Raw genomic sequence first — 19,886 nt, 5'->3', positions numbered from 1 at the left:
TTCATGTATGGAACAATCTTTCTTGACTGTACACAGAACAATACTTTTCACTGTATTGGTACAAGTGACAATAAATCAAATTCAAATTAATTTCCATGCCCACTCACCCTACTCACTGTATAGAACTATAGTGACAGTAGGATATGTTAAACAAAAGGTTTTAAAAACTCATTCACTCATAACTTTCTGCTTTCTTAAAAAAAAATCCTTTCTTACTACAGTTCAATAAAAGTGTCAATTATCCAAAACCTTTAATGTGCCAATAACAGAAACTGTAAGTAATTGAAACCTCTTTATCTTATATAAGCCAACATTGTGTAATTGACAGCATAGTTCAGAGAGGTCAATAAAACAATGTTTTCTCTGGGGTGCAGGTGTTTCAAGAGGCTAATGGATGTCTGGCTCTCAGCCTGATTGATGGACCTGCGACGATGGGGGTAACTGAAAGCTAAGCCTCACTATGTATTCTTGGCTGGGAGCCCAGACATTCATTAGTGGACTGAAGCGGGGAGTTACAGCAGAACTCACAGCAAACAATCTATTTTCCAGAAAAGAAAGCATATTTAAAGTTTAAAATGTGTAGTACAGCAAAATGTCCACAGACATTATTTAAAATTAATCTCTGTGACCAAGAGCAAACAGAACTCTTGACCAATACTGCTTGAACTTATAAAAGCAGCATAATTGTTCCAACATAAAGTGAGTGGAGGGTAGCTACATAATGAAATCAGTCCAAGTCAAGTCTTACATAGAACATAGAACAGTACAGCACAGAACAGGCCCTTCAGCCCTCAGTGTTGTGCCGAGCCATGATCACCCTACTCAAACCTACGTATCCACGTAACCCAACAACCCCCCCCCCCCCCCTAACCTTACTTTTATTAGGACACTACGGGCAATTTATCATGGCCAATCCACCTAACCCGCACATCTTTGGACTGTGGGAGGAAACCGGAGAACTCGGAGGAAACCCACGCACACAGGGGGAGGACGTGCAGACTCCACACAGACAGTGACCCAGCCGGGAATCGAACCTGGGACCCTGGAGCTGTGAAGCATTTATGCTAACCACCATGCTACCCTGCTCTACAGTGATTGATGGACTGACTCAGCGAATCACCTCCACTCTAGCTGAGAATAGTGTTGCCACTCTATGCAGCCCTAACTCACACTGTGGGTGGAATTTGATGTCCCTCCCTCCACCTTCATGTTTGGAGGTGGGGAGGGCCGTTTGATTGGGCTGTTAGGCATAAGTTGGGTCCCCCCCCCCCACCCCCACATTCCTGGCTACCCCCTATCAAAGAGTTCCTACAGGGCAATGTTCCGACCCTGAAACCAATTCATCCCAACACCTCAAATTCAATTTCAGCGGCTGGTTTGCCGAAGGCCCAACATGATTGAGGGATGTGTGGTGGTCAGGGACACTGAAAGCCCCTTGCTTCCTACCGCCCAATTGGTGAACCCCCCTCCCCACACATAACCCCCACCTCACCCACACTAACCTCTATCCGGGGATTTTTTTCCATTGGTTCATGAGATGCTGGCTGGGCCAGCATTTATAGCCCCTACCTAATTGCCCTTCAATTGAGTGGCTTGCTCGGCAATTCGGAGGGTGTTTAAGAGACAGCCTGTGGATTTGGAGTCACATATATGCCTGACTAGGTAAGGATGGCAGATTTAAACACCATTAGTGAACCAGATAGGTTTTATGACAACCAATGGCCATCGTTAGGTTTTTAATTCCAGATTTTTATTGAATTAAAATTTCACCATCTGCTGTGGTGGGATTCAAACTTGGATCCCCAGAACATTACCCTGGGTCTCTGGATTATTCGTTCATCGACAATATCACTATGCCACCACCTCCCCATGGGCCAGTTCCTCCTGTAGGCCCATGAGTCATACTGAATGTGGCCACCACTCACGGTGGCACTGCCTGTACCAGAGAGCTCCTGGCTTTTGATTGGCCAACAGCACTGGTAGGTGGGATTTGCGCTCTATTCGTGGCTTCATTGAGTGGGAGGCCCGATGATGGTCAGTTCAGCCTGATTACCTGATATTTGTGTCAGGCTTCCAGAAGAGAAGTGCGCAGGTCTCCCACTGGTTCCGCACCGGGGATGAGACCATCATCTCCATCGTTAAATTCACCTACTTTGGCCTTCACGCAAATTTGCTACAATGGCTGCAAAGTTCCGTAAACATTCTGAGGGATTTTTTTCAGACTCCATTTCTTACCTTCTGAGGAGATGAGTCCCATGATAAATTAGATTGATCGCCATAAATTCGGCAGAGTATTGATGGATACGCAGGGTTTCAACTGACCTTCAGCCAAGAGTACGGCAGCCAATCAATAAATCCTTCAAGGATGTTCCTGGCACATAAACTCGCAAGAGGCGGGTTACTGGGTTACGGGGGATAGGGTGGCGGCGTGGGCTTAAGTAAGATGCTCTATCCAAGAGCTGGTGCAGACTCGATGGGCTGAATGGCCTCCTTCTGCACTGTAAATTCTATGAAATGCCTCCTGTGCTGTGGGATAAGGAGGTACCTGCCATAGTGAATCATGTAAACTGTACTGTCTAACGCATAATGGTGTCTCCAAGGTTAGATAGAAATTTAACTGCTACCTACCATTATTCATCATCCTCAAAAGAATGAAGGGATTAAAGAAGTTGGATCGAGTCCATGATATTAAACATTTCCACATAACCTGGGAGATAATTGGGCTCAGTGAGCCAATTGAGCGTTGCTCATTTCATGCATTATTCTGGCAGACAGATGGTGAAAAGTTCTTTAACATTGTGCATGTTACTGCCCTGTCTGTTTAAACTCAAACCTGCATTCAAATCCGCACCGAGTGGGCTGGATGATCCCCATAAGAGTCACACATTCTATCCTGGTAGAGAGACAGAGAGGTTTAGGGAGGGAATTACAGCGTTCAGGGTCGAGGCAGCTGAAGACATGGCTGACAAATTGAAGTTGGGAATGCGTAAGAGGCCTGAAGAGGAGAAGTGCAGAGAAGCAGAAGATTGGAGAGCTGGATTGGGGTACAGATATAGAGGGGGAGGCCATGGGCGGACTCGAAAAGAAGAGTGATATATTTTTAAAATAAATCTGAAGTACCCAATTACATTTTTTTTTCTAATTAAGGGGCAAGTTAGCATGGCCAGTCCACCTACCCTTCACATCTTTGGGTTGTGGGAGTGAGATCCACGCAGACACGGGGAGAATGTGCAAACCCCACACGGACAACGACCCGGGACCGGGATTGAACCCGGGTGCTCAGCACCGTGACGCAGCAGTGCTAACCACAGCACCACTGTCCCGCCCAAGAGTGAGATTTGTAATACCGAAGGGTTAATACTGCAACAGGCTCTTCAAGTTTAGAACTGTCTCCAGCACTTATAGAAATGTCTACCCCACTTCTGGTTATCACTTTTTAGCCCTGTTACATTCTACACACAATCTGGGTAATTATTACTGGAGGTGTAGTACTGACACCCTTGGCATTAATCTATTGTTTAAGTGTTGATGCTCTTCACTAAGGCCCTAGTTTTGGGGGAGTAAATCTGTCGTTTTGAGCTGGTCTGGCCTCCATATGAAAACACAGGGCAATGCCCTCTGAAATGGTCACTTAGTTCATTGGAAATTCGAGAAGGGTAACAAATGCTGGCCTTGCCAGCGATGACCACATCCCATGAAAGAATAGATAAATAAAAAGGAACATCAAACTTTGATAACCTAGACCACGACCTCTACAGTTTACAATGCCACCTGGACCCCTGTCCATGTCCCTGCCGTGTGGTGGTATGAATGTGAGCACTGCCATTGGTGCAGGGCATTGGTTCCCCATTGGCTCTGGCTGGTCATGTGCCTCTCGTCCGATTGGCTGGGACTAGTCATGTGACTGCTCACCAATTGGTCGAGCGGCAAGTAGACCCCGCCTCCGAGGCGGGGTATAAGTACCCAGGTTTCCCGGCGGTCGGCCTTTCTCTGTAGTCGACCACCGGGCTAACAACTAGCTGATTAAAGCCACAGTTCGGATCTTCATCGTGTCTCAAGTCCAATTGATGGTATATCAAGTATATTTAAATAAAGTTTCAATTTGATTACATTGATTGTTACATTTTGTTCTCCCAAGCCTTCATTGAGGATGCTGAAGTAGTGTTTTAATCTGATTCCAGGAACTGATTTAAAATCCATAAATGGGACATTTGAAAGGAGCACTTCAGTGATTGGTGATACACATTTCAATGCAAAGATTGTAGTGAATAAGACAAGAGTCAGGGCACCGATACACAGAAAGCCGATACCATGGTGATTACGGAAACATGGCTTAAAGAAAGATAGGATTGGCAGCTCAGCATTGCTGGTTACAAACAAACCATTCCTGTTCAAGTAGTTTAATAATACATAAAGGTTATTAGTGGGGGGAAGGGGGTGGGCAGTGGGGAAGGGGGGTTGTGGGGGAGATAAACCAGAGTGACATTGTAGAATTGGTTAAAGAAACAATTGCAGCTACTATGAAGAAGGATCATCAAATGAGAGCCATAAGGTTTGAACTGTGGAACAAAAATGGGGCAGTGGGGAGTATGTTATAGACCCCCCCCCCAAAAAAAAACAGAGGAGGATCAAAGAGCAAATATTGTTTGCAAAGTTCTGAGAAGTGCAGTCAGATAGCAGGGTGCGGGGGGACATTGCAAAAAGAGTTCAGAATTTAAAAAATGTCAGGAGACTTTATTTTAGCCAGCACATAGCATGTTCAATGAGAGAAGGGCCAGTTCTGGACTTGGGTTTAGGAAATGCTGTGAGAAGGTGCGAGGGGTATTGTTGGGACAGCATTTTGGTGGGTATCAATCATAATTCAGTTAGCTTTAGGATAGTTTGGAAAAAGACAGAGAAAGACAATGAGTGAAAGTTCTAAATCGGGGAAAAGACAATTTTACTAAGCCGAATACAATTTGGCAAAAGAGACTGAAAAATAGCTACTTGAAAGTAAATCAGTGTTGGAGAAGTGGGAGGCATTCAAGGAAGAGAGAGAGAGGGTGCAGAGCAAATATATTCCCACAAAAATAAGTGGTGGGTCGCCCAAATCTAAACACTCGCCTGCGCGACCCCTGCCCCCAACCCCCCCTCCCCACATCCCCCCACACTGTGATGTCAAAGGACATACAGAGTAGGATAAGGCAAAAAAGATTTTTAAAATGATCCCTTAATCTTCTATACTCAAAGAATTACAAATATAAATCTATAAACGCATTGCATGAATGTTGCATCAGAGTGTATCTCATTCTGTTTTTCAGACCTTTCTAATTTTTTTGTACCAATGTCAATGCCTGAACGTAATGTAAACAACCTTGTAAACCACAGTTTAATAACTGCCGGCACAACGGAAACACTGATGTGCTGAACTGGAATCTTTGCCAATTTTTGGCAAGCAGCCATTTAACTGCACATGTTGTTTATATTATCTTATTACATGGTTGCACAAAATAACAATAATTGAACTTGACAAACTCACATAGTAGGACATGTCAAGAAATTTGACCTTGCAATCATCATGCAGCATTTGAAGAATTAATACCCAGATTCACACACTTATTCTCATGGGAAGGGGCCACCTTTGATGAACTTGAAAAGTAACGTGTGAGGCAAGTTGAGATGTCTCACATGATAAGATGTTATATTTATGCGACTGCTATTTATGTGTTCTTTTTTTAACTTTTATTCAATGTTTATTCTGGAGATACAGGTATTACTGGTAAGGCCAATGCATAATGCCCATCCCTGGTTGTCCTTGGGATGGTGACTTTGGGTCTTCTTCTAGAACCACATCGGCCATGATTAAATGGCGGAGCAGACACAATAGCCTAATTCTGCTCCTATGTCTTATGGTCTAACCACTGCAGAGTGTGTGGTTAAGGTTTTTCCATCATACTATTCAGTAGGGAGTTCCAGGATTTTGCAGCAATAAAGGAACTGTTGTAAATTTCCAGGGGACGGTATTGTCGGGGTAATTTTTAAAAATTCATTAATTAGATGTGGGTGCCCCTGGCTAAGCCAGTATTTATTGCCTATCCTTAGTTTCCCTTGAAAAGGTGGGGGTGAGCTGCCTTCTTGAATGGCTGTAGTCCATGTGGTGTAGGTATACCCACTGTGCTGTTAGGGAAGGAGGTCGAGGATTTTGACCCAGCGACAGTGCAGGAACGGCGTTACATTTCCAAGTCAGGATGGTGGTTGGCTTGGAGGAGAATATCCAGGTGGTATTCCCATATTTCTGTTCCCTTGTCCTTCTAGATGGTAGTGGTCATGGATTTGGAAAATGTTGCCCAAGGAGCCTTGGTGAGTTACTACAGTGCATCTTGTAGATGGTACACACGACTGCCACTGTTCATCGGTGGTGGAGGGATTGAATGTTTATTCAAGGGGTGCCAATCAAGTGGGCTGCTTCGTCCTGGATGGTGTCGAGCTTCTTTAGTGTTGTTGGAGCTGCCTGTTATTGGACTAGTAATCCAGAGGCCCAGACTAATGCTCCAGAGGCTGGAGTTCAAATCTAACCATGGCAGCTGGGGGAATTTGAAACGTCCTTAATCAATAAATAAAATGCTAATCTAATTAATAATGATTATAAACCCACCAGGTTAATGCAGAAATCCATGTGATTCACTTATGTCTTTCAGGGGATGAAATCTGTCATCTTTACCTGGTCTGGGCTACAGGTGACTCCAAAGCCACAGCAATGTGATTGCCCTCTGAAAAGTTCCCAGCATGCCACTGACTTGCAATCAGCTCACTACCATCTGCTCATGGGCAAGAAATGTTGACTTGCCAACAGTACTCATAATCCAGAATAACTTGAAATAATGGGCGCGATTCTCCGCAAATGCGGCGAGTCGTAAAGGCTGCCGTGAAACTGGCTGTGTTTCACGGCAGCCTCCGCACCCCCTCCCGGGACCCGATTCGCCCCCCCGGGCGGGGCTAGCAGCGGGGCCCCGTGAACCACGGCATCGTGGCCTTAGCGACCGTCGCTAAGTCCGCCCGCCAAGCGTCACGCCGGCTGACGCGCACGATGACGTCAGCCACGCATGCGCAGATTGGACGGCTCCAACCCGCGCACGCGCAGGGCCGTCATCTCCCTCGGCCGCCCCGCGAACTGCTTGTGCGGGGCGGTGGAGGGAGAAAGAGTGCGTCCGTTACGGACGCACTGCCCGCGATCGTTGGGCACTGATCGCGGGCCCATGCCCCCCTTGGCACGGCCGTGGTACTGCCGTGCCAATCGGGGCCCTTGATGCCCAGAACGGGCATGTTGTGGCCGTTTTTGCGACGGCAGCAAGCAGGTGTGTTTGCTGCCGTAAAAACGTCCGTAAAGGCCTGGGAACTTGGCCCATCGGCCTGGGGAGAATCGCTGTTCGCCGTAAAAAACGACGAGGGGCGGCCGTGGGGGGGGGGGGGGGGGGGGGGGGGGAGGGAGTGGAGAATAGCGGGAGGGCGGGAAAAATGTCGGGGACGCCCTCCCGCTATTCTCCGACCCATCATGGGCAGCGGAGAATCGCGCCCAATGTTTACTTTGGAGGTGTTGGATGGTCTTCCGATGCATCTGATGCTATTGTCCTTCTAGCTGGTAGAGATTAGGGGTGAGGAAGTGGCTTCAAAGACTTACAGCTTTCATATTAAATGACATTTTTCCCTAATTATATTGCTTTTCACTTCTTCTCCCACTTGCTCTGTCTCATTGTTAAGTGAGTGGATAGGACACCCATCCATTTCTCACTCTGCCTTTTCCATGTCCTCACTCTGATCGACACTGAGGTCAGGGAGAGTGAGCAGGTTGATTCACTCCAACTTTTCCCCTCCTGCCTCTGTCTGGTTAGAGTGAGACTTCACATTGTCATTTCTTTCATGCCATGACCAATATTGGGAACTCAACACAAGAACAATTAAGGGGTCAAATCCACATCCCAGCACTCATTGACACACATTATTAAAGTGCTAGCAAGCACCATGCCCTTATTTCTGTTATCGCTGGCAGACTTTTGTGGTAGCCAGATTCCACGCAAGGCTGCAGCAAGATTCTGAAATCCAGACTATTAGCCAACTCATTACTTTATCAGTAATGACTAAATCACAAAGTACATTTTTAAGTACAAAAGTGCTGGAAATCCAAAATCAACAAAAGTTTTGAGTATGTGCACACACTTCATACGATTAAAATGCCGGCAGAGGAATTTAGCACAGGCACTTAAATCCTGTGTTATCTTTGTCAAGGGGAATCATTTCACCCATTCATTTGAATAGTGCCTACCCCAGTATATATGTTCATATTTTTGTAGCTTGGAGTGCTTTGCTAAAGGGATGAGTTGAGGCAGAGACCTTGGTACCTTTTAATGCAAGTGTTAAGGAGAACAGGGTATTAGTTGTGGAGCGTTCCAACAAAAAGATGTGATGGGCCAAATGGCCTACTGATGTGCTGCAAGATGGTATGATTCAATGAGAAGAAATCCTCTTCCACATCTTTAATATCCAACAATGCTCACCAAGGTAGATGGCAATGTCCGCTTATTATACTTTGCATGTGTTTTGCTTTATATGTCAGCCATGGGCTGGTTAGTAGAACTATACCCTCTCCATTCAGAAGGTTGGAGGTTCAAATCCTACTTCAAGAACTTGAACATAAAAATTAAGACTGACACTCCAATGTCAATACTGAGGGAGTGTGGTACTATCTTTTGAGTGAGACTTTAAACCAAGGCCCTCTTTGCTCTCTCAAGTTGATGTAAAAGATCCCTTGGTACTATTGTAAAGAAGAGTTATGGCTAGGGTCAGGGGGGCTGGTTTAGCTCACGACTAAGTCGCTGGCTTTGAAAGCAGACCGAGGCAGGTCAGCAGCATGGTTCAATTCCCGTACCAGCCTCCCCGAACAGGTGCAGGAATGTGGCAACTAGGGGCTTTTCACAGTAACTTCATTTGAAGCCTACTTGTGACAATAAGCGATTTTCATTTTCATTTCATTTCAATATTTATTCTACACCCAGCATCACAGTGTCTGATCATTATTACAATGCTGCTTTGGGAGCTTTTTGCGCGCACATTGGCGCACACCATATTCCAGAAGTATTTCATTGGCTGTTCTTTGGGACGTTTCAAGAAGGTTTCAAGATAATGGTTTCAAGAAGGAGATAGATATTTTTCTGATTTTAAAAAACGGACTATAGGGTTTTGGGAACAGGTAGAGAGGATGGGGGGTGGGGGTGGGGAGGGGGTGGGGTGGGGGTGGATTTGAGACCAGGAAAAGATCAGCCATGATCTGATTGAATGGTGGAGCAGACTTGAAGTACTGAATTGCCTGCTTCTCCTCCTAATTCCTATGTTCCTCTGTTCCTATGTCCTTATGTTGAAAAAGGCCCTCTAGAAATACAAGCCTTTCTTTCTCTGTAAAATGCTGCTTATACTTGGTGCTATATTGAACATTATGCAAAATGTAAATGGCTACTTCTTAACATAGATATCACAGCTTATGTATTTAACTTGGGGAAAGTATGGTAGTCTAGGATTTGATTTCTCAACAAATGGCATGAGGGCTGAACCCACATATTGATCATCATTGCCAAGAAGGAGTGCCCTCCAAGTCTTCATCTAGAGCACTACTGAGGGAGTGCTGCATCAGCAGAGATCTTGGTCTCTTGAGTAGAAATGGAGGATCGCATGAAGCTATTTGAAGAAGAGTTGAAGGAGCCCCCATAATGTCCTTGCCAATCTTTATCCAAAAGGTGGTTGAGGTTTGCAGCTCTTTGCCAAATGGCAATTGATGCCAGATCAATTGGCAGCACAGTAGCACAATGGTTAGCGCAATTGCTTCACAGCTCCAGGGTCCCAGGTTCAATTCCCGACGAGGGTCACTATCTGTGGGGAGTCTGCACGTTCTCCCCATGTCTGTGTGGATTTCCTCCAGGTGCTCCGGTTTCCTCCCACAGTCCAAAAATGAAATGAAATGAATGAAAATCACTTATTGTCACGAGTAGGCTTCAACGAAGTTACTGTGAAAAGCCCCTAGTCGCCACATTCCGGCGCCTGTCCGGGGAGGCTGGTATGGGAATCGAACCGTGCTGCTGGCCTGCTTGGTCTGCTTTAAAAGCCAGCGATTTAGCCGAGTGAGCTAAACCAGCCCCTAACGTGCAGGTTATGTGGATTGGCCATGCTAAATTGCCCTTAGGTCAAAAAAGATTAGGTGGGGTTACTGGGTTACAGGGATAGGTTGGAAATGTGGACTTAAATGGATGCTCTTTCAAGGGCTTGTGTAGACTCGAAATGAAAAATGAAATGAAAATCGCTTATTGTCACAAGTAGGCTTCAAATGAATTTACTGTGAAAAGCCCCTAGTCACCACATTCCGGCACCTGTTCGGGGAGGCTGGTACGGGAATTGAACCGTGCTGCTGGCCTGCCCTGGTCTGCTTCAAAGCCAGCGATTTAGCCCTGTGCTAATGGCCTCCTTCTGCACTGTAAATTATATAAACAATCCTGACGGGACTTGACAGGGTGGATGCTGAAAGGATATATCCCCTTGAGATTAGAAAGAGGGAGCACAATTCAAAAATTAGGGGCCACCCAATTTGGATAGAGATGAGAAGAGATTTGTCTTTCTCTCAGAGGGTTGGGAATCTGTGGAACCTTCTTATCCAACCATCGCAGGAGGCAGGGACATTGCATTTTTTAACGGCAGAGGCAGATAGATTCTTCACTAACAAGGGAGTCAAAGGGGTTTTGGGGTAGGTGAGAATGTGAATTTGAGGCCACAATTAGATTAGCCTTGATAATATTAAATGGCGGAGCCTGTCCTAATTGGTAAGTGGGGCCTGCTCCTAATTGGGATGTTCATTTGCTTGTAATTGTTAATTTTTAATTTTAAATTGATAAATATTTGTTAGCCAAAGGTATTCAGAGAAGAGGGGAAAGGTGGGTATATGAAGTTAGATCATAAATCAGTCAGAATCTCATTGACTGTTGGAGCAAACTTGAGGGACGCAATGACCTACTCCTGCTCCTATGTTCCTACCCTTAAACTGCAATTGGCACATTAGTTGGCCATCTGTACCATTTTTATTTTAGGACTTTGCTTCATGCGAATGATCTGCTTCATTTGCCTATGCAATAACATGGACCATACTCCGAACACAATTCATTTGTTGGGAGATGCTTTGGGATGTCCTGGGAATAGAAGGAGCACTATATACAGGAAGGTTTTTGCTTCTTTCTTTCAGTCATCCGGGGAGATTAAACTTTTTTCTGGGCATCAATCGCAAAAAAGTAGTAAATTTGTTTGTGGAGAATAGTTTTGTGGGTTTTGTTAACCAAAGCACATCAGGGCTAGCTTCAACCACGAGAGTTTGAAGGATGTTAGTTGCTGACAGTTATTTTAGATTTGGATTACACGGAGTGCTCAAATTAACCTTATCCGTATCTATTGCCATTAACCTTGACATCTGCTGGAACACACTTCCAACAAACTAGTTAGATACTGAAGATATCAGCTACTTTTCAATCTGTTCTCTACAGCTTTAATTTATGCAGCAAACTATTTGGCTTGGAGATCAATTTGTTTTTTTTTCACATATTTGTTGATTGATGCATCTATGGTGTAAATGTGGTGTTTATAATTCTCTCAGCACAATTGAACTTAATAATCATAACCTTTTATTGTCACAAGTATGAAGTTACTGTGAAAAGCCCCTAGTCGCCACATTCCACCGCCTGTTCGGGTAAACTAGTGGGGGAATTGAACCTGCGCTGCTGGCCTTGTTCTGCATCACAAACTGGCTATCTAGCCCACTGAGCTAAACCTTGCAAGAGAACCAACAGCCCCATCAACAGTTTATACTGTGGTGCCTTTACAATCGTGAAATATCCCAGGCTGTATCCCAGAAGCATTATCAAACAAAACCTATACCGAGGCACATCAGGAGATATCAGGGCAGATGATACGAAAACAGCATGGTAGCGTAGTGGTTAGCACAGTTGCTTCACAGCACCAGGGTTCCAGGTTCGATTCTCAGCCACTCTCTGTGTGAGCCTGCGCATTCTCTCAGTGTCTATGTGGATTTCCTTTGGGTGCCCCGGTTTCCTCTCACATTCCAAAGTTGTGCAAGTTAGGTAGATTGGCCATGATAAATTGCCCTCAGTATCCAAAAAGGTGAGGTGGCATACGTGGATATGGTGGAGGTGTGGGCTTAATTAAGTAGGGTGCTCTTTCCAAGAGCCGGTGCAGACTCAATGGGCCGAATGACCTCCTTCTGCACTGTAAATTCTATGAAATCCAAAACCAAATCTTTGGGTTTTGTTCACAATGTCAAGCTTCCAAAGAAATATCTTTGCAATAGTGTTTTCTGTTTATCTTAGTTGTCCAGTGTCAATAGCTTGTGCAGAACATAGGAAGGTTAAACTGCCTCAAACTTGTTTGTGGAACGAGGAGAGATGAAGAGAATTGTTTTGTATGCAGTAGGATGTTATGACCTGGAGTGCATTGCCTGAAAGGGAGGTGGAAATAAACCCAATAGTAACTTTCAAAAGAAAATTGAATGAATACTTGAAAAAAGGAGGGGAAAAATATCAGGATTGTAGGAAAAGAGCTGGAGGAGTTGAACTGATCGAATATCTCTTTCAGAAGAGCTGGCAGAAGCACAAATGGCATTCGAGTCCACTATGTGATTCTGTGAAACTCTGAAGAGCTTCATTGCTGTATCATAGAATCATAGAATTTACAGCGCAGAAGGGGGCCGGGAATTGAATCTGAGACCCTGGCGCTGTGAAGCCATAGTGTTAACCATGATGCTACCGTGCTGCCCCTGCAGAATGCAAGAATATGGGGCACGATTCTCCGCCCCCCATACCGGGTGGGAGAATAGCGGGAGGAACTCCTAACATTTTTCACGCCCTCCCGCTATTCTCCCCCCCACGCCCGACCCACGCCACAAATCGGCACTCGCCGTTTTTTACGGCGAGCGGCGATTCTCCGAGGCCGATGGGCCGAGCGGCCAGGCCTTCATGCCCGTTTCAACACGGCAGCAAACACACTTGCTCCCTGCCGTCGTGAAACGGGCGCCAGATGCCCGTTTGGGGCATCTGGGGGCCCGATTGGCACAGCTGTACCACGGCCGTGCCAAGGGGGGCATATGCCCGCGATCGGTGGGCACCGATCGCGGGCCGTGCGTCCATAATGGATGCACTCTTTTCCCTCCGCCGCCCCGCAAGATCAAGCCACCACGTCTTGCGGGGCGGCTGACGGAAAAGACGGCAACTGCGCATGCGCGGGTTGGAGTTGTCCAACCTGCGCATGCGCGGCTGATGTCATCGGTCGCGTCAGCCGGCGTGACGCTTGACGTGCAGCCTTGACAACCCTCGTCAAGGCCGCGCCGCCGTGACGCACGGGGCCGCGCTCCTAGCCCCGCCCGGAGGGGAGAATCGGTCCCGGAAGTGGACGTGAAGGCTGCCGTGGGTCACGGCCTGTCCCACGGCAGCCTTTATGATTCTCCGCATTTACGGAGAATCTCGTCCATGGTTTCTTCATTTTTCTCACCAGTTATTCTTTTAAACTGTCCACCTGAGATTGCAATCTTTGAGCTGTGCCACAGGGACTTTCTAACGAAAGTTTCTTGCTGTCCAAATTTATATTTTATATACTCCTTACATGCAGCATAGGTAGTTCACTAGAAACCTATTATTTTTATTGGTCTCACCTGAATTGGAATCCAAGCCTGAACCGTCAACTAATCCCAAAATGTACCGAATATTTCATACCATGTTGCATTAGATTCCAATTCAGATTATTTCATTCCATGTTGGACTAGATTCCAATTCAGATTATTTCATACCACATTGAATCCAATTCATATTATTTCATACCATGTTGAATTAGATTCCAATTCAGATTCTTTCATACCATGTTGGGGACTAGATTCCAATTCAGATTATTTCATACCATATTGAATCCAATTCACATTATTTCATACCATGTTGAATTAGATTCCATTTCAGATTCTTTCATACCATGTTGGGGACTAGATTCCAATTCAGATTATTTCATACCATATTGAATCCAATTCACATTATTTCATACCATGTTGAAGTAGATTCCAATTCAGATTATTTCATACCATGTTGAATTAGAGTCCAATTCATATTATATCATGCCATGGTGAATTAGATTCCAATTCAGATTATTTCATACCATGTTGAATAAAATTCCAATTCAGATTATTTCAGATCATGTTGAATTCGATTCCAATTCACACTTTTTTCATACCATGTTGAATTAGAGTCCAATTCAGATTATTTCATACCATGTTGAATTAGATTGCAATTCAGATTAGGCAAACCACAAGCCATTTTGGTTCGGTTGTAAATTATCGATACAATTTTAGATATTTTAATTCAATATTTACTCATTGGTGCCACTGAAAATTGTAACAAACTGAAACCTAATAATGGAGTTCAGAGTCTGGATGACAAAAAATGTGAGTGTTGCTTCTAGCCTGGGTTTCACTGTCTCACAACCCGGAACTTGGCTCCTGTTGTACTTCAGTGAGTCTAGCATGATACCAGCAATGCACAAAATACATATAAAAACGGCCCAGAATTAATATTTAAAGAAAATACCTGCACGCTTAGAGCAGGATATCCCAAAGTGCTTTACTGTCAATGAGGTGCGTTTGAAATACTGTCTTTTTGTCATGTCGGAAATGAAAATCTGTTAACAAAGAGCATCTAAATGTCTGTCATTCTGCTACAAATAACATGTTTTGTGCTAAGCCCCATGTAGATTTGTTGAGAAAGAAATTAAAACCCTCACGAAAAAGTGAGTGGGAACCGACAATACAGTCGGGAGGGCAAGATGGATTTCGAAAGGGAACGTCCTTTTCATCAACTGTACTGGATTCGTCAACAAGTGATAGAAACGGTAAGCAGAGGTCATGTACTTCATGCAATACACTTGAATTTTCAAGAGGTGTGCGATACCATCCTGGACTAAGGTCAGGGGGCAAAATGCATAGCAAAACAAGGAACAGAATAGGGCATGAGGGTGATTTGTCAGTCAGGCAAAATACGGGATGGGGTGTCCCATGGGGTTGGGTACTGGAACCCTGTTAATTAACGTATCGGGTATTGGGAGAACAATTTGTAAATTTGGAATGTCACCAAATTGGAAGGAATAGCTAATACAAAGGGCGAAGGTCACCAAATACGTGATGAGGACATGAATGAATTCACGGAAGTTAACTTCAATGTAAGCGTGGAGGTGGTGCAGTTCGGGAGGAAGAATAAGGAGGTCACATACTGCCTGGGTAATAAGATTCTGAATGGGTGAGAGAAGCAGAGGGGACCAGAGACACAGATCCATACAAATCAGCAAAAGTTTTTCAAAAGCTAATGAAACTGGCGATACTGGTTAATAGGGCGAACGAAGCACTGGGATTAATTTGTAGAGACATAGAATTGAAAGCATGGAAATTATGTTCAATTTATTCAAGTGTAATGGGACAACCTGGTCTCCCTGTATTATTAAAGAAAGGACGAGAGGCACATGGGGGAGGGGATTATCTTCCATGACTCCAGAACTGAGAGGATATGTTGTCTAAAAAAGAGAAAACTGAGGGATAAGCTGCCAGAAGCCTTCAACGTAATAAAACCGCTTGATGTCGAGAAAATGTTTCCACTTGTGGGGAAGTCGAAGAGTAAAGGTTGTAAATGCAGGATAGGCGATATTGTATCCAGTCGGGAATTCAGGAGAACGTTCTTTACCCAGAGTGTGTTAGGAATATGGAAGGCAGAGCTCACACCTCAATAGTTGAAGCAGGTACCACCGCTACATTTAAGGGAAAGGTCGATATGCCGATAAAGGTGATTTTAGAGTGGGAGGAGCCTGTTGTGGAGCCGCAACACCAGCATTGCCCAATTGTCCTGATTGGTTTCTGTGCGGTAGATATAGTACGACATAAATTATCCAAAGACCATAACAAACATACTAGACTAGGAAAACAGAAACATTCACTGCTGTGACTTTATTGTGAACAAGTCGGCACATTTCTCTGTTAACGGAACAGAGGAGTTGGATTGGAATGTGTTCACCGAAGCAAAGATAGAGTTACTGAACAAAGGTCAGTTAAAATACTGGCTCAGGCACCATCTAAAGGCAGGAGAAGCCCTTCTTGTTCCTCATCGTGCCGTGTGCTGAACCTTCACATGACAGGAACCCTCAGTGTAAATTGTCAGCATCAGCAGCAAGTGGTGTCGCCCGTATCGATTCAATGCAACTAATCTGTGAGGTTGCTGGATTTGGAACTCATTGCAATCAGTTCTGAATTTGTGGCACGGTCTGTCCTCCTGCATTCACTCTGGGGGGGGGGGGGGGGGGCTGGAACTGACAAGGGGGCAGCCACGTTCTATCGCGCCAATGAGCATTTTCAATGGGGACTGTCCGGGCTTTGGGATAGTCTCAGCCGCCCTTGCTCCAAGTTGAGCGGAATGAGATATGCACCATCCCTCACCGAAGTGGGCCGAGCAATAACCTGCAACCCCACTGGACTTTAGCAAACATTTGTGTGGGGGAATAATCCAGCAACGGATGAAAGGTCTGTCTGTGCGGAGTCTGCACGTTCTCCCCGTGTGTGCGTGGGTTTCCTCCGGGTGCTCCGGTTTCCTCCCACAGTCCAAAGATGTGCGGGTTCGGGGGATTGGCCATCCTAAATTGCCCTTAGTGTCCAAAAAAAGGTTAGGTGGGGTTACGGGGATAGGGTGGAGGTGTGGGAATAGGGTGGGGATATGGGCTTAGGTAGGTTGCTCTTTCCAAGGTCGGTGCAGACTCGATGGGCTGAATGGCCTTCTGCTCTGTATATTCTCTGATTCTATTATTCTAACCCAGAGCCGCGAATTGGTGGGCATGGCGCCCGGTACAGTAAATTAGTCAGATCGAGTGACAGGATGGAATGGAAAACAGAGAGGCTTCCAAATGAGATTGGGCATCGAAGTATGACATGCATCATTGGTCAGGGTTTGGGTGCCAAGTTTTGGCTTGTGGCCTGGCTATACTCAGTCCAAAAGGAGCAGATAGAGGGGGAATAGTTGAGCCTCCCTCTGTTGTATTTGCTGATGGACACTTGAATATTGAACTGCACAGAACCACCCCAACAATCGTGAGAATTGAAAAGTCCAGAATCAGAGGATGTTGAAATGAAATGAAAATCGTTTATTGTCACAAGTAGGCTTCAAATTAAGTTACTGTAAAAAGCCCCTAGTCGCCACATTCCCGTTCCAGCCTCCCCGGACAGGGGCCGGAATGTGGCGACTAGGGGCTTTTCACAGTAACTTCATTGAAGCCTACTTGTGATAATAAACGATTTTCATTTCATTCCGGCGCCTGTTCGGGGAGGCTGGTATGGGAATTGGACCCGCACAGCTGGCCTGCCTTGGTCTGCTTTAAAAGCCAGCTATTTAGCCCTGTGCTAAACCAGCCTCTTTTGCAATAAGGGATTGACATCCAGTTGCTCTGCTACACTGTCATCGCTAAAGATGAGTTGAATTTGATGTTAGCTCCATCTCTCTCTCTCTCTCTCTGATAAACCCACTTTCAGGAGGAGGAAAGGAGTCTGTTTTCTGTGAGGTTGGACCATGTGACAAACTGCTGCATCTTAAGGGCGCTTGGAATGAAGTAGTGGAGCATTTTGGGTGCACTTACCGAGCGGCAAGATGGTGAAAAAGGGAAGCCAGCAGAGAATGAAGACGCCCACCACAATCCCCAGAGTTTTGGCGGCTTTCTTCTCCCTGGAGAATTTGAGGAGCCTCATGGAGAGCGAGCTGCGGAACTGTTGCCCCTTGTTCTTGAAGGTGGAGCTAGTTTCGTCCATCACACTCTTACAGTGGATCCTCAAGACAACCTCCATGGTCTTGCTGCGCTCCCTCTTCACCCCAGCCTCCAGGCTCTTGGTTGTCCTCCTGGCCACGATGTAGATCCTGAAGTACATGGCCAGGATCACCATCAGAGGGAGGTAGAAGGAGAAGAGCGAGGAGAACAAGGCGTAACCCGGCTCCTCGGTAATACTGCAGACAGTCTCATCGTCCGGGGCCGGCTCCTTCCAACCCAGCAGAGGACCCACCGAGATGACAATGGAGGACACCCAGAGGATGATGAGAATCCACACCGCCTTCCGCTCTGTCATGATGGTGGGGTAGCGCAAAGAGTAGCGGACGCCGATGTACCGGTCGATAGAAATGACACAGAGACTCATGATGGAGGCAGTGCAGCAGAGGACATCCACGGCAGCCCACACATCGCAGAAGATCCTCCCAAACGCCCAGTAACCAACCACCTCCAGGCTGGCCGAGAAGGGCAGGATGGTGGTGCTGAGCAGGAGGTCGGCGATGGCCAGGTTAATGATGAAATAGTTGGTCACCGTCTGCAGGTGCCGGTTACACGCCACGGATAGGATGACCATGATGTTCCCCACGATGGCGAAGAGTATGAAGGCGCCCAGCACCACCCCCAGCGCCACGGCTTGGTTGGCATCTCCATCTCCCGGCTCGCCCGACCTGTTCTGGGCATTGCCCGGCTGGGAGGTCAACGCCGAGGCGTTGTCCGCGCCCCTCGAGTCGTTCCCACTGAAGCTCTGGTTCACCAGCTGAGGAAAAGTCATCTCAGTGAAGCTGCCGCCTGCATGTGAGGGAGTTGAACAAGTTGGCGGGCGATGTGCCCCTCCCCCCCCCCCCCCCCCCACACACACACACACACTCACTCACTGAATGTCAACCTGTGCAAAGCCCCTCCAGGCAGCAGTGTCCAGGACATCCCCCAGTTCAGGCAGATTCAAGTCCAACGCCACCATTATCTTGGTAGACCACTTTCCAAGCGACTTCTCCCTCACACAGTTTGAACGGTACTGAGTCCCAGTTAGACACCGAAGCTGCCGACCCTGGCTGACATGATCTTCCTCCATTCCATCTTCCAGGCTAATTCGGCTGCAACTTTTTTGTTGTTGCCTCTACCCGGTCTTAATGTTCAGCATCACCACAATCCAAATGTGAATAACCCCCCCCCCCCCACACACACACACACAGACTCACAGGCTCAGACCCGTAAGAAATAGCGCGGAAGCTGACCACCAATGCAAATCTGTTCAAACAGTTGGATGCTGAAGCTTTCAATATCACTTTAAACCTCGCCTCCTCGGGATGGTCCAGACGTCACGGATTCTGAGCGACTGGGGAGGGAGGGAGGGAGAGAGAGAGAAAGGGAGGGAGAGAGAGAGAGAGATAGGGGGCAGCAGAGATCCGACTGTGGAGACCTGGGCTGGAGAAGCAACAGAGCAACAGGTTTCCAAATGGCCAACTGTGAAATGTGAAAGGTCCACCCACCTCCCCATTTATACACTCAGCTGCCTTGTCTCATCTGAAGTAGTTACCGGAGCTCTCTCCCAGTTATGTGACCACTGTGTCTTTCGATAATTCTGGTCGGTGAACTCACGGCTCACAGTTCCGTACTTCTCGCCGCTCAACAAGTTCGAGTCTCCTGTCCGGATGACTAGTTGACTTTGTTGACTGCTCTCTTGCTCCCCAGGCAGGCTCACTGTTTCTATCTCAGTAAGACTTTCGGATGTTGTTTAATAATACCATGGCTATCCGCTACTGCGTTGACCGCAAGTACATTTGCTTAAAGGCTGGTTCCCAACCGCGTCCTTCAAGACTTGTTCAGAGAGAGAGAGAAACGATGAGATTTTCAATTCGGAAGGAAATGATTAACTCTCAAATCGCCCCGTTTTAATGGTCGGAATCCGACTGAGTTCTTATTTTGAAAATGAATGACACTTATTGTCACACGTCGGCTTCAAATGAAGTTACTGTGAAAAG

The 19,886-nt window shown here is 46.2% G+C and overlaps 1 protein-coding gene across 1 annotated transcript in view; it reads right to left on the bottom strand.

Moving 5' to 3' along the window:
• adra1d (adrenoceptor alpha 1D) overlaps positions 1 to 18,720 on the bottom strand; it is a 66,143-nt gene extending 47,423 nt beyond the window's left edge. Inside the window, exon 1 of the mRNA XM_038793240.1 lies at positions 17,722 to 18,720. Within this exon, the coding sequence (XP_038649168.1) occupies positions 17,722 to 18,676 (955 nt within the window). The 5' untranslated portion in view covers positions 18,677 to 18,720. The remainder of the gene's footprint in view (positions 1 to 17,721) is intronic.
• Between the last annotated feature and the right edge of the window lie 1,166 nt (positions 18,721 to 19,886).

Source organism: Scyliorhinus canicula, chromosome 3, assembly GCF_902713615.1.
Source record: "Scyliorhinus canicula chromosome 3, sScyCan1.1, whole genome shotgun sequence".
Classification (NCBI taxonomy): domain Eukaryota; kingdom Metazoa; phylum Chordata; class Chondrichthyes; order Carcharhiniformes; family Scyliorhinidae; genus Scyliorhinus; species Scyliorhinus canicula.
The sequence above is the reverse complement of the archived record's forward strand: the minus strand, read 5'-3'. Positions and strand labels throughout refer to the sequence as shown.